The sequence below is a fragment of the Podarcis erhardii genome, assembly GCF_964252035.2.
Source record: "Podarcis erhardii genome assembly, chromosome: 14".
Taxonomy (NCBI): Eukaryota; Metazoa; Chordata; class Lepidosauria; order Squamata; family Lacertidae; genus Podarcis; species Podarcis erhardii.
Genome location: NC_138503.1, coordinates 28,385,247 through 28,407,038, shown reverse-complemented (window position 1 = coordinate 28,407,038; position 21,792 = coordinate 28,385,247). Strand labels below are relative to the sequence as shown.

Below are 21,792 nucleotides of genomic sequence, written 5' to 3'. Positions count from 1 at the left end.
CTGCCAGGCTAGGTTTGGCAGGGGAACTCTGGATTTGTTCCTTTCCTCCGGAAACCTTAGGCATCGTCAGGGTTTGCAAGAAATTCCACGCTTACTGTTTCCATGGTCTCTTTCTACTCACAGAGACCCTGCCTACCCAGGCAGTTTTGGCCACAATACAGAATGTAAAGTGGCTGGGTTCTAGATTGCACCAGTGTTCGAAACTCCCATTGTTCTAGGCGCATTTTGCGACAGGGAATTTGATTAGGGCGAGCCGTTTCTGAGCTCTGGGTGCAATACTGCGCCTAAGATTTCAGATTAAAACTGCAGAGTAGTAGGAAAGAAGGACTTTTTCTGCCTCCCCATTTCCAGCCCCTCTCTGAAGACTGGAGAAGAGATCCTCATAAGAATATTAGGGGGTTGGGCAACGGAAGGAATAGACCATGTGAAAAATGAACATCATATTTTAGCTGCAATTCATTCATTTTCAGCTTTGTATTCTTGTTATAAAAAAGGCACGCCTAGACATTACGTTGTTGCGCCCATAACCTAGGTTTAAGGGGCCATTTAGCTCCTAGCTTTCCTATCTCACTGGCTTGCACCACCACCTTGGATTGCAGGGCTGTGTCTCTGAAGGCTCTCTCACCTGACTCACCATGCCCTGCATGTAGAATGTTACCACAGCACACTTCAATATGCTAGATTATTACATGCAGGGATCTTCTTACAGGGTGAGGGCTAGTCTCTAAACTCTCTCTCTTCCCTCCATCCAGGGAGTCACACTTCCCCAAACCTCTCCTACCTTACAGATCCCATTAATGCACATGTCTCGGCTCGAGTTTCCTTCGTGACACGGGGTCCCGTCAATGACAGCGTCGCGGAGCTTTTCTGCAAAGTACTCGTTCTCCGGGCGACAGTGAAGTTCGCAAGGGTTAACTGCGGATGTCAGAGAGAAAAGTCCAGACACTTGACTGCCTCTCCTCTCATCTCCTCAAGCCGTGTGGCCAAAGAACAGCTTGCCAGCATTAGGTATTCAATACATGAGGTGTTACACATTGCTGGTCCCATGCAGAGATGCAGCGGGCACCCTCACTTTTGATTTTGAAGGGTTTTTTTATGCTGACCAGCCTATGCAGCTGTTTAAAATGGCCACTGATTAGCTAGTCAGCTTAGTGAATGTTTTGTACTGCTTCTCATTTTAATATATGTTAATATTGCTGTACACTGCCCTGATATCTTACAAAAGGGTCATATATAAATAATACTTCTGTAAATAAACACTCATTTATCTGTGGTAAGGCAGATGCTGACTCTGATGAGATCTTGGCACCTCTTTGAGACTTTCTTGTCCACACAAGCATTTGCTGGCTGCTTAAGTTTTTAGCTTAGTGTGTGCATAGCTACAGCATGGATTTTTATTTATTATATTCCATATCCCACTTTTTTCCTCTAAGGAGATCAAGGTTGCGTCCATGGTTCTCTCCCTCCTTATTTAATCCCCACAACAACCCTGTGAGGTAGGTTAGGCTGAGAGGCAGTGACTGGCCTAAGGTCACCCAGTCAGTTTCTTGTCTGAGTGGGGATTTGAACCTGAGTTTCTCAGGTCCTAGCCTGATAGTGATGCTACACCCCCCACCACCACCCTCTCTCTCTCTCTCACACACACACACAACCATGAATAGAATCTTACTGAGGTTATAAATAGATTAATTTGTGTGTGTGTTTGAACTGCTTTGCTATTGCCCGGAGGAACAGCAGCGTGGTGCAGTGGTTAGAGTGCCGAAACAGGAATTGGGAGACCAGGGTTCAAATCCCCTCACTGCTAAGCAGCTCACTGGGTGACCTTGGGCTGGCAACTTCCTCTCGGCCTAACCTACCTCACAGAGGAGTTGTGGAGACTGAAAGGGGGGCAGGCAACTGTATAGGCCACCTTTAGCTCCTTGGAGGAAAAGTGGAATAGAAATGCTGCAGATAAGTAAACAAATAAATGTTTTAAATAACCGCAGGAGTAATCGTATAAATTCAGCAGTAGTCAGAGTCCTGGACTGGGGCCTAGGAGACCAGGACTTATATCTGCCGTGAATCTAACAGGTGGCCTTGGGCCAGTTGCTACCTCCCTCAGCCTAGACTACCTGCCAGGGTCGTTGTGAGAGAAAATACAGAAAACCATGTATTCCACATTTTGGGGGAAAGGTGGAATACTAATACATGCATACATGCATAAATACATCTTTGCTGTTTTGCTGGAGAGAAAGAGAGAGAGAGAGAGAGAGAGGGGTGGACTCACTGTTATTAGGGAGTGGGGTCCATTTGTACAGCTTCCCCTTGTAGGCTCTGCTGTTGAAGCGGCTGCATTGGAGTTGGCGGAAAGAGGGTCCGTCGGAGGGGCAGGGCTTGGTGTTGCAAACCCTGAAGCGCTTCCTCTCCCCAAGGCAATACTTCCCACCGTACTTTGGCCTGAGGTTGGGACAGAAAGACCGACAAACACCCACATTAGGAAGAACTATCTGACCATAACAGCTGTTTGACGGAGTAACATAAGATATTGGAAAGCAGGGGGCTCTCCTTCATTGGAGGGTCTTAAGCAGAGGTTGGATGGCCAGGGAGAAAGAGAACCGCATTTCTCCTTCTCTCATTATGCTAGAACTCATGGACCTCCAAGGAAGCTGAATGCTGGAAGATTCAGGCCCAATCAAAGAAAAGTCCTTCACGCAGCACACAGCATGGGCGCAGCCAGGGGGCAGGGGAACCAGCTGCTCCCCCATCAAGTAAATAAATAAAAATACTTAACTGAAAGTAGAAATAATCAGAATACAGTGGTACCTCGGGTTACATACGCTTCAGGTTACATTCGCTTCAGGTTACAGACTCTGCTAACCCAAAATAGTACCTCGGGTTAAGAACTTTGCTTCAGGGTGAGAACAGAAATCGTGCTCCGGCGGCATGGCGGCAGCAGGAGGCCCCATTAGCTAAAGTGGTGCTTCAGGTTAAGAACAGTTTCAGGTTAAGAACGGACCTCCGGAACGAATTAAGTACTTAACCCAAGGTACCACTGTATCTGAAACTGAAATGCTCGCTGATGATGTTGTGGCACATGAAAGGTACTCCCTGATGTTAATTTTTAAATTTAACTCCCTAGTTTTCAAACGACTGAAGATTTCGACAGGTTTTTTCTGAGCACTTGGGCTCAAAAGAAGGTAATTTAAAACAACAGTTGTCAAGACATTTCATTCCGAATCTGCTAGACAGAGACAGAGAGAGGACGCTGGCAGGTGGGTGTCATGCCCACCCCCTGGCCTGGGCAACATAAATCCTGGCTACACCCATGGTGCATAGTTAACCTATGGAACTCCCTCCCACCGGAGGCAGTGATGGCCACCAACTTGGATGGCTTTGAAAGAACATTAGACAGATTCATGGATGGGATGCTGGACTAGAAGAGCCACTGGCCTGATTCAGCCGATGCTCTTCTCATGTTCTCATATACTCCCCTCACTCGCCCCCCACTGCAAGCAGAAGGGTCGGTCACTTACGTGGGGCTGTTGCACTGCCGCTCTGCGTTCTGCACGCCCGCCCCACAGGTCCGAGAACAGGCCGCCCAGGAACTCCAGGCCGCCCAGCCTCCATTGATGGACTCGGGGCGGTATCCCATGTGGACACATTCCCCATTGAAGCACCACTGTGGAGGAAGGGAAGAAGGAGGAGTACATCAGATGAGGCTGGCCTGCACATCCAGGCTCAGGCAAAGCCTTCTTCCAACCTGGCACCATCCAGATGTTTGGGACTACATCTCCAAACTCTAACAACTGTAGCAGAATTTCAATACCTTAGCAATCATATAAATAGACACGTGTGGGGGGGGGGTGTCCATGAGAAAGATTCTGGGCTTCATGTTTGGGGAGTTATTTTAGAAAACCCACAGGCAATATCTGAAAGTGCAAGCCTGAAGCAGGCAGTTTGATCATTTTCCCTCGAACGGTCTTCCTAATTAAGTACAATGTTTTCTCCGCAAACCAGCAGAGCATGACTCACAAATTCTCTTTAACTCATGACAGCTTTAAAAGAGGGGAAATTATGTCCTAAAAGCCTCACGACCAGAACAAATGGCATGATCCGAACCTAGAAGCTAATAGTAGAATAAAACCATTATCGTAGCCTAGAGAGCACTTTTTATGAGGTGACTCATAAACCAAATTAATAAAATAGATGTAATAAACATCATGTCCAAATGAAAGGTTGTAGAGCAGTGAGTGAGCTCTCAAGTTTGTAAAACTCTTCATCAGGCTGGAAGCTTTTTTAAAAATAAAAAGAAGAAGAAGAAGAGAGGGTTGCGGAAAAAAGGATTTTGTGGATTTTGTAAAAGCAGCCTCTCAGTCTGTAGTTTGAGATAGTTTTAAGGCAGAATTGGGAGAAGGCCCTGACAGATTTAATGAAGGCAGCCTGTGGCTGGTGTGTGAACATCTCAGGTTGCACCCAAGACCAGCGGGAGGAAGAAACTTGAGATGCTCTCCTTTAAAAAAATAAAAACAATAAAGCCAAGAGTAATTTGGGTTCCATCTCCAGCTCTAATTGGAATACACTTTCTTTGCAGTGGAAAGAAAGGAAAGAGTGGCTGCCTGTATATACTGAGCAAGAGTGCATTTTATAGAGTCAAGTAGAAGCCAAATCCGGCAGTGGGAACACAAAAAGCTCCCTTAAACCAGGTCTGACCACTCATCTACCTAGCTCAGTATTGTCTGCACTGAGGGCTTATTCACACACACCTTTTGCCCTGCACTTTTCAGGCACAGCTCTGCACTTTAAAGTTCCATGTCTGAGTGCTCCGTTTTTTTCGCCCCAGAGTTTTCCCAGTGAAAACCTACCCTTTAAATCTGAAGCACCACAAATGGCTCTTGGCGAGGAGCTTTGGCACAGAGCTTTAAAGTAGCGTGGACCATGCCTGGAAAGCGTGGAGGAAAGTAAAATCTCCTTAAGTTGCAATAGCAGAGGTAGCCTGTGGTCACCACCCAGTGAGCTTCATGGCTGAGGGAGGATTTGAACCCAGCTCCTAGTCCAGAGGAGCATGTGTTTGCAGGGGAATTACCTTGCCTTCGTCGCATTTGGTGCCATCGACCGCTGCGTCCAGCTTGGAGTGACACGTGTTCCCCACGGAGCACCACAGCGTGCTGCAAACACTCTGTAAGACGAGAAGGCAAAAAAAGAGGTGAGGAGTTTACTCTCATTATGGGTGGAATGAGCCCCACACTGCCCTACAGAAGAGAAAAGGGGAGAAGCTCCCACTTATTCCTTTCTCATCTCCAAATCCAAGCAGTGCAGTTTCCCTGCCAATGTGGCCCCAAACACTCTGGATTCTTTTTGACAGTCTTGTGTGAACCAAAGACCAATTTGAAAGGAGCACAGTAAGAAAGGCACTGAAATTGGCATTCTTTACATAGCACCATCAATGTACAGATGGTGCTTGATAAAGTAAAGACAAGCGAAAATGGACAGGTCCCCACTCCAAGGACCTTACAATCTAACCCAGCCTTCCCCAACTGGGTGCGCTCTAGATGTTTTGGACTACAACTTCCATCAGCCCCAACACAGTGTGACTGAGACCGATGGGAACTGTAGTCCAAAAGATCTGGAGGGTGCAAGGTCAGGGAAGGCTGGCCTAAACTTTCATGGTGTGGGAGGCTAGCAAGGGAAAGGTGAGCATACAGCAGAAAGTGGGGGAAGAGGAATGGAGGAAATGCTTGTGTAGTGTAGTGGTTAGAGCACCAGACTGGGACCTGGGAGGCTAGGATTTGAATCTCCCACTGGGCTGTGGAGCTCTCCTTCATTGGCAGATTTTATACAGAAGTCGGATGGACATCTGTCAAGGATTCTTTAGCTCTGGTTCCTGCACTGCAGACGGTTGGACTAGATGACCTTTGGGGGTCCCTTCCACCTTTACAGTTGTGTGATTCTATGGTCACAGTACTGGCTCTACCAGGGGTGAGCTGCTTACCCAAATCTTGGCTGAACTGGCCTCCTCTCCACTGACGTTTCCTTCTGGAGAGAGTTTCTCGGACGAGATTAGACCCCACCCCGACCTGCATACCCTGTTTGGAATTTGATGCTGCTGCTGTATCCAAAATAACTGGGGAGCCCCCAAGGCTCCAGCCCCTCCTTACATCCATATCTTCACAGTAGGTGGAGTAGGCACCATACTGGAGCCGGCACTGATGGCTAACATCGTAGAGGACTCCCGGAGGGATGGAGGGGAAGTCAATCACATCTTTGGCTGGTGGGTCGTCCAGGCAGAGCCCCCAGCCCCGGCTGTGGAGAGAAAGAACCAAATGAAAGGGGTGAACACAAAGCCATGGGTTGCTGAATTAGCCAAAGGCCTGGGAGAAGGGGTGTGTTTTCACCTGGTATCTAAAGGTATGCAACAAAGGCTTTATAGGTCAAAACCAGCGCTTTGAATTGGGCCTGGAAACAAATGGGCAGCCAGTGCAGTTGCGCCAGGATCGGTGTAATATGCTCAAAACTGTCTTGGCCAAGGGAGCAACCAGGCCACCAAATTCTGCACCAAGTTTCCCAACAGTCTTCAGAGACAGCCACACATATAACATGTTGCAGTACAGTGGTACCTCGGGTTACATACGCTTCAGGTTATAGACTCGACTAACCCAGAAACAGTACCTCGGGTTAAGAACTTTGCTTCAGGATGAGAACAGAAATCGTGCTCCGGCGGTGCAGCGGCAGCAGGAGGCCCCATTAGCTAAAGTGGTGCTTCAGGTTAAGAACAGTTTCAGGTTAAGAACAGACCTCCGGTTGTATTGTATTGTTTTGTTTAATTCTTTTTCTTTCTTTTGTAGTCTTTAAAATGTTAATAAATATTTTTTTTTAAAAAAAAGTACAGACCTCCGGAATGAATTAAGTACTTAACCCAAGGTACCACTGTAATCTTACCTAGGTTACCAGGACATTGATGACAGAAGTTAGGCTATCCCTGTCTGGATAGGGGCAGAGTTGGACCACCAGCTGGAGCTGATGGAAGGTACTACACGCCATCAAAGCCACCTGAATTTCCAGGCTGGCTTGAGCCCCAGAACCTCTTATCTGACACAATGGCCTCTGCAAGCAGACCCTGAGCCTTTAGGCAGGGTTCCACCTCATTCCCAAGTGAGCCCAAGGCAAGGCCTGAGTTGCTTGGCTCATTCGCTGCCTTGGAGCCGTGGGCCTGAAATCTGGGCTAAGGTGCTGGTTGCTTCCTGTGTCACAAGAAATAGCAAGAAAAGGGCCGACAGGCAGCTGGACTGCAGCTGCTGCCCTCACAACCTCTGTGGTTCTTTTCTACAAGAGCCAAAGCGGGGAAGAGCAGCTGGGCCAAGCAGGAGCTGACAGACAGACCCCCAATCCCCAGGCGCTTGGCTTAAGTGCCCTGGGGGGAGGCAGCGGAATTGGCAGCAAGGAGGTGTTAAAAATAAACAATGCCGGAGGAAAGAATTTGGCACAACCTTTCCAAGAGGACCAATCTCATCTGGGACAGGGCTGGAGTCCACACTAGAAGCACAGGGCCAAGGCAGAGCCAAACTCCTCCTTGATCAAGGTTTTAACTGTTTATCTCTCATTCATGTAACCCACACACTGTTCGATTCTGAGTGTCGACCCACATACGGCCATCCAGTGATGCAGTGTCAAAGAAATAAGTAACTATTCAACCTTTAGAAGACACCTGAAGGCAGCTCTGTATAGGGAAGGTTTTTTAAAAAAAATATTTAATTGTTTTATTATGTTTTTATATATGTTGGAAGCCACCCAGAGCAGCTGGGGCAACCCAGTCCGATGGGTAGGGTATAAATAGTAAAAAATACTATTGTTATTTGGAGGGACGCGGGTGGCGCTGTGGTCTAAACCACAGAGCCTAGGGCTTGCTGATCGGAAGGTCAGCGGTTCGAATCCCCATGACAGGGTGAGCTCCTGTTGCTTGGTCCCTGTTCCTGCCAACCTAGCAGTTAGAAAGCATGTCAAAGTGCAAGTAGATAAATAGGTACCACTCCGGCGGGAAGGTAAACGGCGTTTCCGTATGCAGCTCTGGTTCACCAGAAGCGGCTTAGTCATGCTGGCTACATGACCCGGAAGCTGTATGCCAGCTCCCTCGGCCGGTAAAGCGAGATGAGTGCCACAACCCCAGAGTCAGCCATGACTGGACCTAACGGTCAGGGGTCCCTTTGCCTTTACTATTGTTATTGTTGTTGTTATTGAATAGGATGTCTCTATTTTCAGCAGATAAATGTTGGAGGGTATGGGATCAGGGTGAGGGGCAAATTTCTGCAGTGGAGTCCCTGCCTCAAGCCTCCTAGAACTGCCTCATCAGCATGAAAAGCAAACTTTTCGTCCACTGTGTGCTTCAAAGTTAAGCACTGAGAACCAAGAAAAGACAGGTGAGCCTTCTGTTTCAAGAGCGTGGGGTGCAAGTTCTCCTACGTACCATGAAACTTCAATGAAAACACAACTGCAGTCACCTGAAAGAAGATCTTGGAGCTCCCCAAATAATTTGCCCATGTACATGCACAGAAAATAGTAGAGCCAAGTCTATTTTTTCCAGCCAGAACTCAGTTCCAGCACCTCTGAAGTGGGCACCATGGCCATTATAAGAGAACAAGGGAGGTAATCATGGTGAGTCCCTGCACCTCTTTTTCTAGAAAAATAGCACTGAGCAGAACTACCTGAAAGGCAATGCACGGAGATCTGCCTTGGTCATTGCAATGCAACTTTAATTATTATTACTGTATATTTGGATCTGCTATCCCACTTTATCACTACCCTAAGGAGTCTCAAAGCGGCTAACAATCTCCTTTCCCTTCCTCCCCCACAACAAACACTCTGTGAGGTGCGTGAGGCTGAGAGACTTCAGAGAAGTGTGACTAGCCCAAGGTCACCCAGCAGCTGCAGGTGGAGGAGCAGGGAAGCGAACCCGGTTCACCAGATTATGAGTCCACCGCTCTTAACCACTACACTACACTTGCTCTCTTTATGGGATTATTGCATAATCTTCAAAATGGCATAGGTGTTAGCAGGCACCGGTGTGACTATCGTTTGCAGTGTGCAGTTCCTGCAGAAGTCCACGGCTTGTGACTCAGTCGGTAGAGCATGAGACTCTTAGTCTCAGAGTTGTGGGTTCAAGCCCCACATTAAGCAAGAGTCCTGCGTTGCAGGGGTTTGGAATAGAGGACCCTCACGGTCTGTTCCAACTCTACAGCTCTTTGATTCTATGGCTCATAATTCAAAAACCACCATGTCAAAAAAAACATTCAAAAGCCTAAAGGGGCATTGACTGCAGGAGCCGTCTCTGCTGGTGTCAGCACCCGAGAGGGTCTGTAGGGAAGGAGACGATCTTTCAGGAATTTGGGGGTCAAGTCGTTTTATTGACCCAAATGACCCAATTCCTGGCCCCACCCCTCCAACCCACACAGAGTGAACAACGACCCCTGCATCACAGCCACAGCTATCGAGAGCTACGCCAATGGTAATGGCCCCCCAGACTTACTCGAGGAAGCGGGTGATGTACTCCCTGCTGCAGTGGGACCAGGTGAGTGGCGAGGTGTCGTACAGGAGCTGTGGAGACATGATGAAAGGTCTTTTCCCAACTGGCTCACAGTCATTGCCGCTTCCGTCATGCTGAATCCCAAAACTGTAAGAGCACAGCCCCGCAAAGGGGGAGGTGAGCCACGCGCCCAGAGACACGACCACAAAGGAGCTTCAAGGGGGTACCCCAAGATCCGGGACGGAAGCCAAATTCACATCCACACACCCCGGGGCAGGAGTCTTCCCTCCCCAAGCCTTTGAGGGATCAGCCTTGGCCGACCAAGTGCTCTCCAGAGGGGTTGAGACTACAATTCCCATCAGCCACAGCCAGCAGGGTCATGTGACACTCCCATGACACTCCCACTCCGGATCACTCCCATGGAGATCGTCCGTGGGCCAGACTGGCGTAGCGCGATGCCGGAAATCGCATCTGCGCATGTCCACGGCGCCGGAAATTGCTTCTGTGCATACCCAGATGCCAAAAATCACGCCTGTGCCAAAGCGCTTTTCGGCATCTAGACATGCGCAGACGTGATTTCCAGTATCTGTGCGTGCACAGACGCAATTTCCGGTGTCGCTCAGCAAGTCCCTGCGCTGCACCAGTTTAGTGCAGCACGTGGGGGACCCGCCAAGCAGGCAGCTTGGTTCAGGGGCAGCTTGTGGGCCAGTAAAACGGTCTTCGTGGGCCGCATGTTGCCGACCCCTGCTCTAAATGCAGCATTCCCGGACCTGGTGACCTCCAAATGTTTTGGACTACAACTCCCATCAGCCCCAGCTCAAGCTCTCAAGCAGGATCTGACCACAAGAGCCTTCTCCCCTCCTGTGTTTTCCAGCAACCAGCATTCAAAAGCATTGCTGCCTCCAACTGTGGAGGCAGGGCATGGGCATCATGGCTAGTAGCCATCAATAGTCCTCTCCTCCACAAATTTGCCTAACCCTTTTTTTAAAGCATCTAGATTGGTGGCCATCACTGCCTCCTGTGGGAGGGAGTTCCACAGTTTAGCTATGCGTTGTGTGATCAATGAGCGCTGCCCCTCCAGTACCTGTGTCCAAGTTCGTGAGCCACAGTGAAGGCCAAAGGGAGCCCTGTGTCCTCGTTGATGTTGCAGCTCCTGTGAGGCTGGCACATGCCGGAGACGTGAGACAGGCCGAGAGTCTCACAGGGACGGTTCATGGCGGCACAGAGGTCTTTCCTTCCCCAGGCAGGCAGAAAACACACACACATGAGGAAAAAGAGGCAGCAATCAGCCTGGTGTGTTTGCATAAAGGGTTGTGCAGAGGTTCTATCACACCCGCTCTTAATTGCATATTCATTCCAATCTGAGTAGATAACAGCCAGTGTAATGTAGCTGTTAGATTGTCGGACCTGGGAGATCAGGGTTCGAATCCCCACTTGGCTAGGAAGCTCACCGGGTGACCTTGGTTCAATCCTTCCCCCTCAGCCGAAAGTATGTGGGAGGATACTTGAACTGATATATACTGCATGTGAAACTTAATGTACCACTGGACAAGTTACCGTAGCTATATGTTGTTTTTGTATTTACATTATTTGGAGGGGTGGTGTGGGGAAGATGAGCAGGAGAACCATGTACACCGCCTTGAGCTCCTTGCAAGGAAAATAATAATAATAATAATAATAATAATAATAATAATAATAATAATAATAATAATTTATTATTTATACCCCACCCATCTAGTTGGGCTCCCCAGCCACTCTGGGCAGCTTCCAACAAAATATTAAAATATTAAAAGATGCTATATATATGTAAGAAATAAAACCAACAAACCTGGTGCCCTCCAGATGTTCATAGAATTGCGGAGTTGGAAGGCACCCCCAAGGATCATCTAGTCCAACCCCCTACAGTGCAGGAATCCTGCCCACAGCCGTTCCTGGGTGGGCTTGAACCACCAACCTTCTGGTTAACAGCCAGATGCACGGACCCATTGCACCACACAGGCTCTATGTTGCATGATGCCTCCAGCTCTCTTTACCACCCCAATCGCTGGCTCTGCCAGCTGGGACCGAAGAGATCTGGAAACCTACGACATCAGTGGGGAACCACATGGGATGCCCTTGTTCGTAGCGCATGGACTTACCACTCAGAGACCTAAAAAAATGTTGGGTGGTTTATAAATGCCTTCAAAGAAATGCATGGCAGCGCCAGTGCAGAGCCTGAGCAGAGCTATACCTTGTGAGCAGGACAGCCACGTCGTGGTGCAGCGGATGATCGTCCCCCTTCACGTTGATGGCCTTCTGCCACTTGCAGAAACTCCTCAAGGTGTTGTCTGCGTGGTGAGTGATTTTCAGGTCGTCCTACAGAAACGGAGATGAGATACTTTGGTCCAACCCCACCTGTGCCCAGTTCTGGGCATCACTATTTAAGAAGGATGTTGACCAGCTGGAAGGTTTTGCAGAAGAGGAAGACCAGGATGATCAAGGGTCTGGAAGTCAAGCCTTATGAGGAACAGTTGAGGGAGATGGGTATGTTTAGTCTGGAGAAGAAGAGACTGAGAGGAGGTACGACAGCCATCTTCCAATATCTGAAGGGCTGTCTGTCGCATGGAAGATGGAGCAAGTTCTGCTGCTCCAGAGGGGAAGACTGGAACCAATGGATTCAAACAACAAGAAAGGAGATTCTGACTAAATATTAGGATAAAATTTCTGTTAGCAAAAGTGCAACAGACTCCCTCAGAAGATGGTGGACTCTCCATCAATGGGGTTTTTTAAGCAGAGGTTGGCTGGCCATCTGTCAGGGATCCTTTAGCTATGACTCCTGCACTGCAGAGTGTTGGTCTCCATGACCCTTGAGGTCCCCCCTTTCAGCTCTTCAATTCTATGATTCTATGCTTTGCGCTGTATTCCTGTTTAGCATTCCATCAAGACACACTTTGGGGGCACTCCCATTACTCTGTGTCCTCCACCTTATTATTTACAAAGCTCCTAATAGGGTCAGATACTAAAGCGGCCTTTGCCAAGCTGTTGCACTCTCCAGACATTTTGGACTACGACTTCCAGCAGCCCCGGCCACTGTTTCAAGAGATCCTGGGCCTCGTGTATCGCATCACTGATGTGCCTGTTGGCATCATTGCCCTGAGCAACATCTCTTGCTGTTGGTCCAGCCCTGCTTTGAAGATTCCCCCTTCCCCAATAATTGCATGCATAAGCATGCAATACAAGCACGCAGCATCTCTTCCCAACACACCCTAGCAGCCTAATCTGCACAGAAATGTACACACCCGTGGACAAATTAGAAGACTCGTGCATGAAGGACCCTCACAGCTGCAAACCACCGCCTTGGACAACCTTTCCAGGAACACTTCCTGCCTTTCACAGAGGCAGCGCTAGGCTGACAGGGGAAGCCTGAAAAAGCCACTGAAATTGCTTCAGGGAGCAATTGCTATGTGGTCTGTGGGTTGTGTAGAGAGGCACCTAAATTCCCAGAGGCCGGTTCAACCTAACTGCTGAAAGTTGCTCCTACATCCTGTGAGGTGCTGGCAGGAACAGAAGGTGTGCTAGCTAACCTCAGAATCATAGAATTGTAGAGACAGGAGGGACCCAAACGGTCATCTAGTCCTACCCTCTGCAATGTAGGATTCACAGCTAAATGCTTCTGTTATTATTATATTTCTTTATATACCACATTTCCCCCAGACCAGAACGCAAGGCAGCTTACACAAATAAAAAATGACGCAGATAAAATGCAAAAAGCTAAAAGCATATAGAATGCAATTGTTAAAAAGTAATTAAACTAATAATAAAAATAATTTAAAAAACCTGAATCTATTAAAATACAGATAATGAAAACAGCACAGTGGTATTAAAAGCCTTTTTGTACCTCTTCTTCTTCCAGGAAGATAAGGCGCACAATGGAAACATGGATAGGGTTCCCAATGCTGGCATCGTGGAACATTCCGGCCACCTGCGCCAAAGGAGAAACAGAGCTGATGAAGGCTAAGGGGGTGGAGAGTGGGAAGACCCCGCTATCACCACACTCCCTTTGTAACTCACACTCATTCATTGCAATTATATCCCACCTTTTTCTCCAAGCAATACATGCTTTTCCCCCTCCTCATTCAAATCCCTGTGATGTAGTTTGGATTGAGAAAGGCAGTTAGCTTCATAGCCAAGTGGGGATTTGAACCCTGGTCATTCAGGTCTTAGTCTGGCATTCTAACCACCATGCTACACTTGGTCCTCAGAAGATCAAGGCTGGTGTTCAACGCTAGTCCTGCTCAGAGCAGACCCACTGAAGCTGATGGAACTGACATAGGGCTCATCCATGCTTCCGTCTGCCCCACTGCTTTCCTTCGGGGAAAGTGTCAGCTTGGCACTGAACTGGAATAAACGGCAATAGGATTTTATACAGATTGCCTTTTCTTCTGATTTAGAGTTAAGATGTGATAAACATTTCACACACAGTTACAGTCGTGCCTTGGAAGTCAAACAGAATCCGTTCCGGAAGTCTGTTCGACTTCCAAAACGTTCGGAAACCCAAGCGCTTCTGATTGGCTGCAGGAAGCTCCTGCAGCCAATCGGAAGCTGCAGAAGCACCATTGGACATTCAGCTTCCAAAAGAACATTCGAAAACCAGAACACTCCGGGTTTCGATCGTTTGATAGTTCAGGAGCCAATTTGTTCAGGAGCCAAGGTGTTTGAGATCCAAGGTACGACTGTACCTATAAAAATGTTACATTAATATGAATGTTACTAATATATAGAAATCAGTATCAATTCCTTTTTCTTCTCACACACTCTCCTTCTCAGTCTCTGGGTTCTCGCTCAAGGTCCAACAAACTCTCAGTTCACCCACAAAAGTCTCACAACAGTGGAAATCACCCTAGTCTCTCACTCTAGACCTGTTACTATCTTCTTTAGTGGGTTCTGCAAACCACTACAGTGGACGCTCGTGCTGAGAATGTGATCTGTGCGGGAGGCACGTTCGCAACCCACAGCGTTTGAAACCCGCAGTGCCGTGTCTGCGCATGCGTGGGTTGTGATCTGGCGCTTCTGCGCGTACGCAAAGCATGATTTAGCACATCTGCGCATGCGCCGAAACTGGGAAGTAACCCGTTCTGGTACTTCCAGCTTCTGCGTGGTGCGCAACCCGAAAACACACAACCTGAATAATCTGTAACGCAAGGTATGACTGTATTCTGAATAATACTTTTTATGGGGTAGGGGGCATTGGGGATGAGATTATGGGACCAAAGGGGAGTTGGCCTGGAAAAGTTTGGGAACCACTGGTCTAGTGCATTGAACAGCTTTCCCCACCCAGCAGAAAGACTGGTTCTCTCTCTCCCACCCCTGAAGGACTCACCATGTTCATGACCGTCAGGACGTACTTCTCGACGTTCTCACTGCCGTGATACTTGACCATCTTGGTGTCGGCCACCACCAGGGTCTCCACCCACTTCTCCTTGCTGACAGAGCGCTGCTTAATCCGCCGCTTCCTCCGCCGCTTCTCCTCCCACTTCTCTCTCTGCTTCTCAGAGGTCTCGAGGCTTTCTTGGAGGTTGAGAGGAGAAGATGAGAGGATGCCTAGGACCCTCTGCTGCTACTGCTCATAAGCTGGTCAGCCTTGAAGCATCTGGGTCCCTTCAACAGGGGTATGGGTCCATCTGTGCCCTACAGATGTGGTTAGACTCCATCTCCCATCACCACTCATGACCACTGAGGACAGCAGGCTTGGGAAGGCTGATTTCACTCAAGGATGGGGAACCTAAAGTTCTCCAGATGTTCTTCAGCTTCCACTTCTAACACTGCCAATTGACCATGCTGGTTTGGCCTGGTGGAAGTTGATGTCCAACAGGCTTCCAACCCCTAGATCTATGCCATCTTCTCACTCAAATAAAGGGATCTAATATACCTCTTTTCTCTGCAACAAGGATACATGCCCACCACCCAACTTTGATTCTCCAGGCAAGTTTTTGCTGTAGTCCAGGGGTGGTAAAACCTTGGCTCTCCAGATGTTACTGAACTACAACTTCCACTAGCCAGGATAGTCCAACCGTGGGGGCGATGGGAGTTGCAGTTCAGAAAAGCTTCTGAAATCATGTTTTGAATGGCAGGGGGAATCCTTAAAGCAACAGGGGCAAACTCTCACCCCCAAGCGAGGCTGCCTTCAGATGGAAAGTGTTTACTGTAGGGGAACAGTATCCGTGGCTAATCAGTGTCTCGACGCAAAGTGAAATCTACAAGTTAGACTCTCCCAAGCAAGGTGGGAGGCCCAAAGTGCAATCAAAACCCACAGAGAACATCCCCCAATTTGCTCCAGAGGCTTCCCCCCCCCAGCGGCAACATAGATGGAGCTTTTTAGGAGCTGCATGGCATGAAGAAAACCTTGCCCTTTGGGGAATGCCCAGTCAGGGCTGCACCATCTCGCACACAATCCCCGCTCTCTCTTCCAGCCTTTGAACTGCGGTCACGGTCAATTAGGCAGCTGGAAAGAGAACTTTGGAAACAACTCCCCTGCAAAAATGCAGAAAATGCTCTTCTGAATTGTGTCCAAAAGATTTTGGACAGCCTTCCCCAACCTGGTGCCCTCCAGATGTTTTGGACTACAACCCCCACGTGCCCCAGCCAGCACAAACATATTTTTTCTACTTTTGTTTATGCAGGCGTATTGTTTCTAAAGTTCTCTTTTCATCCATGCTGGCTGGGGCTGATGGGAGTTGTAGTCCAAAACATCTGGAGGGTATCAGGTCTGTATTTAGAGCTCAAAGGGTCAAAACCAGCCCTGGTCTACTTAGCAGAGCCACAGCTGAAAACATGTCCCCAGTAATTTTCATTAAGAAGCATGGATTCAACATTTCTCTGGATAAAAAGTCCCCCGCTACAGACTTAATTCTGCTTTTCTCACCCACGACTGCTGTTCACATTGACACGTACATTCATGTGAGCGGCATTCATGCCGTTAATGTCACATCTAGGCGACATATAATGTGAATTTTCGAATAACAAAGTCAGCATGCACTGACTTTGTTATTCTCGCGGAGGAAAGTAAGCAAGCTAACACATTAGGAAGCTTCCTTCAGCCAACAAATCATTTGTGAACCAGGAGGAGGGGGGAGTTACCTTGGACCCCACACATCCTGACAACGGCAGACTGCTTCCTGTCTTGTTTTGTGCTCACGACTGAAATAAACTCTTCGGCCTCATAATCTGGGACGTGGCGTCTATATATCCTGTGGGGATGGGCCGCCTTCTCCCTGGAGTTGCTCTCAGGCAGTGGCTCGATAAAGAAGTCTTCGTTAGCCAGCCGGAAGACTCCTTTCTGGAGATGACAAGAGTCATCATCACTACAGTACATCAGTTTCCAAAGATGTGGTTGCAAATAACATAAGAACATAAGAAGAGCCTGCAGGATGAAGCCAATGACCTATCTAGTCCAGGAACCTGTTATATAATAAATAAATAAACCTGACTATAATAAAACCTTTCAGGATTGGACCGTCACTGAGAGTGGAATGAGGCTCCCAACATCAGTGGTCTCAGAATCTCATGTGTGTTGCACATGATCTCTTCTGCAAAGCTTTCCAGGGCACGCCATGCAGGGGTCTTGTTTGTTTCCTTTAAACACAATATCTAAGAATAAAACATTACTTTTTTTTAAAAAAGGAAAAAAGAATCTGCAAAGGAGACGAGACTTATAATTACCTTTACTCGTGCCGAACAACAATCGCCAAACCAGATGTTGTACAAAAACATAACAAAAGAGGGATGTGGCACTGAAGGTCAGCGGCATTTATAACTTGCCATTAAGGAAGCTTCCAACTCTACAATGCATCAAAGCCACCAGATCAGTTTCTAAGCCAGGCTTCTCCAACCTGGTGCCCTCCAGGTGTCTTGGACTACAACTCCCATCAGTCCCAGTCGTTATGAGAACACAGCCATGCTGGCTGGGGCTAATGATGTTGAGTTGATGGGAGTTGTGGCCCAAAACACCTGGAAGGCACCAGAATCATAGAATTGTAGAGTTGAAAGGGACCCCAAGGGTCATCTAGTCTAACCCTCTACAGTGCAGGAATCTCAGCTAAAGCATCCTTGACAGATGGCCATCCAACCATTGCTTATAAACCTCCAAGGAAGGAGAGTCCACAACCTCCAGAGGAAGACCGTTCCACTGCCAAACAGCTCTTACTGTCAGAAGGTTTTCCCCTATGTTTAGTTGGAATCTCCTTTCTTGTAACTTGAAGCCATTGGTTCAAGACCTGCCCTCCAGTGTAGGAGACAACAGCCCTTGAGATATTTGAAGATGGCTATTGCAGGGGGTAGGGATGCGGGTGGCACTGTGGGTTAAACCACTGAACCTAGGGCTTGCCAATCAGAAGGTTGGCGGTTCGAATCCCCGTGACGGGATGAGCTCCCATTGCTCAGTCCCTGCTCCTGCCAACCTAGCAGTTCGAAAGCACGTCAAAGTGCAAGTAGATAAATAGGTACCACTCTGGCAGGAAGTTAAACGGCCTTTCTGTGTGCTGCTCTGGTTCGCCAGAAGTGGCTTCATCATGCTGGCCACATGACCCGGAAGCTGTACACCGGCTCCCTCGGCCAATAAAGCGTGATGAGCGCCGCAACCCCAGAGTCGGCCACGACTGGACCTAATGGTCAGGGGTCCCTTTACCTTTACCTTTATTGCAGGGGGTTGGACTAGATGACCCACTGGGTCCCTTGCAACTCTGCAATTCTACGATCCGATGGTTCTACATCTTAAGATGCAAAGAGCCCATGATGCTTACCAGCCCATCACAGGTGCTTAGAGCAGCCAATCCACTTTCTTGTTCCTGGTTCTGAACGGACCCGATCATATGACACGAGTTCTGCTTGTAAGCCTGGATCTTGGCGTGGGCAATGCCTCCAAACCGTCTCTCACTGACGAAGCCAGGAGCCAGGAGGCGGCTGTTCAGGCTCAGGTTGAACATCAGCTCCTGCCCTCGGTGGTACAGCTTGTAGAAAGCAAGCGGGCGATTCCTCGAAGAGATGGCCCTTTTGTACAGCGAGCGGTAGGACAGGTTGTAAGAGAGGAAAAAGCCTCGCTCGTCCACCTTGACGGGGTGAACAACGTCATAGCCAGGATCTTGTGCGTCAACAGATCCAACCCCTGCAGGAAATACTTTGGAATGATCATCTGGAAAGAGGAAGGGCCAGTCCCTCAAAGATGGCAACAAGGCACCTTCCAAGTGTTTTATACCAGAAGCTGGTCAGCAATAACTCACAAGGTGTCAGTGAACTCTTTATTCAAAGAAACAACCCAGCTCAGGCCTATTGAGCCCTGCAACTCTTCCCAGCAGATCTTGCCCCAATGAGGCAGTTGTGAGGCCAGTGTTAGAAACTGAGATATAAAAGCTAGGAGCTAAGTAGCACCTTAAACCAGGGTTGTGGTTGCCGCAAGGATATGCCTAGGCACATTTTTTCCTACAAGGTTATGAAGCTGAAGGAAGATGTGCTGGACTCGTCAGCAGGGTCATGCCAAGGTGCCAAGGGCGATGGCACTTGAGGCTCATGGAGAAGGAACGGTTGGGGAGTCTGACTGTCAGGAGCCTTCTCTGCCCCTTAACATTGGGGTCCCTCGCCAAGAGATTTCGAGAGGCCCCTGGAGACACCCTTGAGGTCCCTTCCAGCTCTACACTTTTATTGTTCTACTTAGCTGGAATTGAAGAGTTGGACACAACTAAACAACAACAAGCTGGAATCTGTGCTTTCCAAAGCTTTATCACCTAAGCTCTGGTTGGCCCAGCACCTGAGAGTGCAGGTAGACAAATCTCCAGTTTCCTCCACTCTGTCCTCCAGAGGCCAAGAGCGGGAGATGATCCTGGCTGCTGGGTCAGGCCAAAGGGGGCCAAACTAGTCCAGCATCCTGTTCTCTCAATAGCCAACCAGGTACCCCAAGGCAAAGCCCTCAAGTGGGACCTGAGCACCACATCACTCTCCCCTCCCACAGTTTCCAGGCTCTGGCATTCAACATCATGCTGCCTGAGCTAGTAAATACTTTGGCCCTTGTGGCCAGTAACTATTGAAAGTGCTATCTTTCATGAATGTCTTTCATCCTTTTTTAAGGGCTACTAGCCATGATGCCTGGGTGGCGCTGTGAGTTAAACCACAGAGCCTAGAACTTGCCGATCAGAAGGTCAGCGGTTCGAATCCCCGCAATGGGGTGAGCTCCCATTGCTTGGTCCCTGCTCCTGCCAACCTAGCAGTTCGAAAACACATCAAGTGCAAGCAGATAAATAGGTACCACTCTGGCGGGAAGGTAAACGGCGTTTCCATGTGCTGCTCTCGTTCACCAGAAGCAGCTTAGTCGTGCTGGCCACATGACCCGGAAGCTGTACGCCGGCTCCCTCGGCCAATAAAGCGAGATGAGTGCCGCAACCCCAGAGTCGGCCACGACTGGACCCAATGGTCAGGGGTCCCTTTACTTAGCCATGATGCCCAATCATGCCTCTGAATAACACCTGCAGGTGCTGCTTGTGGGGTTTCCCTTTGGGACATCTGGTTGGCCACTGTGAGAAGGGGGTGCAGTGGGCCAGTGATCTGATCCCGCAGCCAGGCTCTTCCTTCTGTTTTAAAAGCCATTGGTTTGACTTCGCGAGCCCCGGAAGTGCACTCCATTGTCTCTCAAGACAGGGATGCCAGCCGAAAGCCATCCAACTTGGTGGCTGTCACTGCCTCCTGTGGGAGTGAATTTCACAATTTAACTCTGAACTGTGTGAAGATCTCCTTTCTTTTCTCTGTCCTGAATCTTCCAAAATTCAGCATCACTGGGTGACCGTGAGTTCCAATGTTAGAAGGCGGGGAGAAAAACTTTTCTCTATCCGCTTTCTCAATTGGGACTCCAGAAAAGCTGAGATAGATTCCTCCGTTCTTCGGAGAAGGCCCAGCGGTTGCTACAAAGGAGACCCCCCCCCCCCCAGAAAAACAGGCTGCCGGATGCCAGGAGGAGGAGGAGGAGGAGAGCCTCCCAGCTCCCCCCCCCCCACCGCCACAATCTTGCCACAAATATTTCCAAGGAGACAATAGAATTGGGGAGTGGGGGGCGCTGCTCCAAGCAGCCTTTTGCCCAGATTCAGTCCACAAACATCCAAAGCACCCACTGAAGTCTCGATGGCAGGCAGTGATTTTTCAAAGGAATGCATAGAAGTTTGTTGCTGCTGCTGCAAGAAGCTGCAACTTGAGCCGGGACCCGCGACTTGCCCCCGCCCAGCCACCCCGCGATTTGGCACCGTCTCCTCCTGCACCTTTGCCTCCGCCGGCCCTTCTTGAAAAGGCACTCTGTGCATGCTCCAAGCACCCTAGCTTTGCATCCCTCCCCATGCAATAGGAACTATTCCCTGCCAGGAGCCGGGGGCTGCAGGCGAAGCCTCCAAGGGAGAAAAGCAGGCGGCACAGTCCGACTCCCTACCCCGCTCCGCAGCACCTACCTGGCTTCTCGGTGCCGCCCCCCCGGCGGGCCAGGAGGGCGGCCACCAGGAGCAGCGGGAGGGCCATGCTGGGCAGGCGGCGGCGGCGGCCGGGGGGCGTCCTCAGGCTGCTGGCGGGGGGCGCCCGGCCGCCTGCTCCTCCATGCCCGCGGCTCCCGGCTTCGCGCCCTGGCCGGAGGCAGCAGCTGCACGACGCGAACGCGCTCGCCGCCGCCGCTTCTCCGGCCCCCACGGCGGGCAGCCTGGCCGGCGGGACAGCCCTGCGACGACGCCTGCTGGAGACCGGCCGGAACTGCGCCGCCGCGTGGCAGAAGCGGGGTCTTGCAGCTCCGCCGCAGCCAGGGTCGCCCCTTGACCTTGTCGCTGTCCATCAGCTGGGAACCCACCTTGCAGGGATGTTGTGCAGGTGAAGTGGAGAGGACGGAGAACCACGCACGTCGCTGGCTTGGAGGAGCGGGCAGCGGGGGAAGAATGCTTCTTCCCATAATAAATATCATTATTGTTGTTATTACTTTTGTTAATCTATTTTTTGCCCACTTATGTTCCCAGGGCAGGTTAAAGCACATTTAATTATTTTTTTAAAAGAACACAACTTCCATGCATAAAAATAGGGTGGGCCCTTGAAACATACACCTTGAGTTTGTTTGTTTTTTTAAATGCTTTTTATTAATTTTTCCATAACACAAACAAATAAAACAAATACTCTTGTATTCAACAATCGTGTGTCTTCTTATTTACCATGCGCATTATCGCGTCCGGACTTCCCTCCCTCCCTTGTGCATCTTTTCCAAACGCTGTATAATGAAGGCGCCAGATGTCCCACTGCTGGGAGGGAGTTCCATA

The 21,792-nt window shown here is 49.3% G+C and overlaps 1 protein-coding gene across 1 annotated transcript in view; it reads right to left on the bottom strand.

Moving 5' to 3' along the window:
• ADAMTS7 (ADAM metallopeptidase with thrombospondin type 1 motif 7) overlaps positions 1-21,122 on the bottom strand; it is a 59,460-nt gene extending 38,338 nt beyond the window's left edge. Inside the window, exons 1-13 of the mRNA XM_081840705.1 lie at positions 20,950-21,122; positions 18,271-18,659; positions 16,610-16,808; positions 14,853-15,040; positions 13,371-13,454; positions 11,724-11,848; positions 10,578-10,727; positions 9,497-9,640; positions 6,135-6,279; positions 5,063-5,155; positions 3,513-3,658; positions 2,267-2,436; positions 782-915 (exon numbers count right to left, since the gene is read on the bottom strand). Coding sequence (XP_081696831.1) covers positions 782-915; positions 2,267-2,436; positions 3,513-3,658; positions 5,063-5,155; positions 6,135-6,279; positions 9,497-9,640; positions 10,578-10,727; positions 11,724-11,848; positions 13,371-13,454; positions 14,853-15,040; positions 16,610-16,808; positions 18,271-18,659; positions 20,950-21,016 — 2,034 coding nt within the window. The 5' untranslated portion in view covers positions 21,017-21,122. The remainder of the gene's footprint in view (positions 1-781; positions 916-2,266; positions 2,437-3,512; positions 3,659-5,062; positions 5,156-6,134; positions 6,280-9,496; positions 9,641-10,577; positions 10,728-11,723; positions 11,849-13,370; positions 13,455-14,852; positions 15,041-16,609; positions 16,809-18,270; positions 18,660-20,949) is intronic.
• Positions 21,123-21,792: the final 670 nt, after the last annotated feature.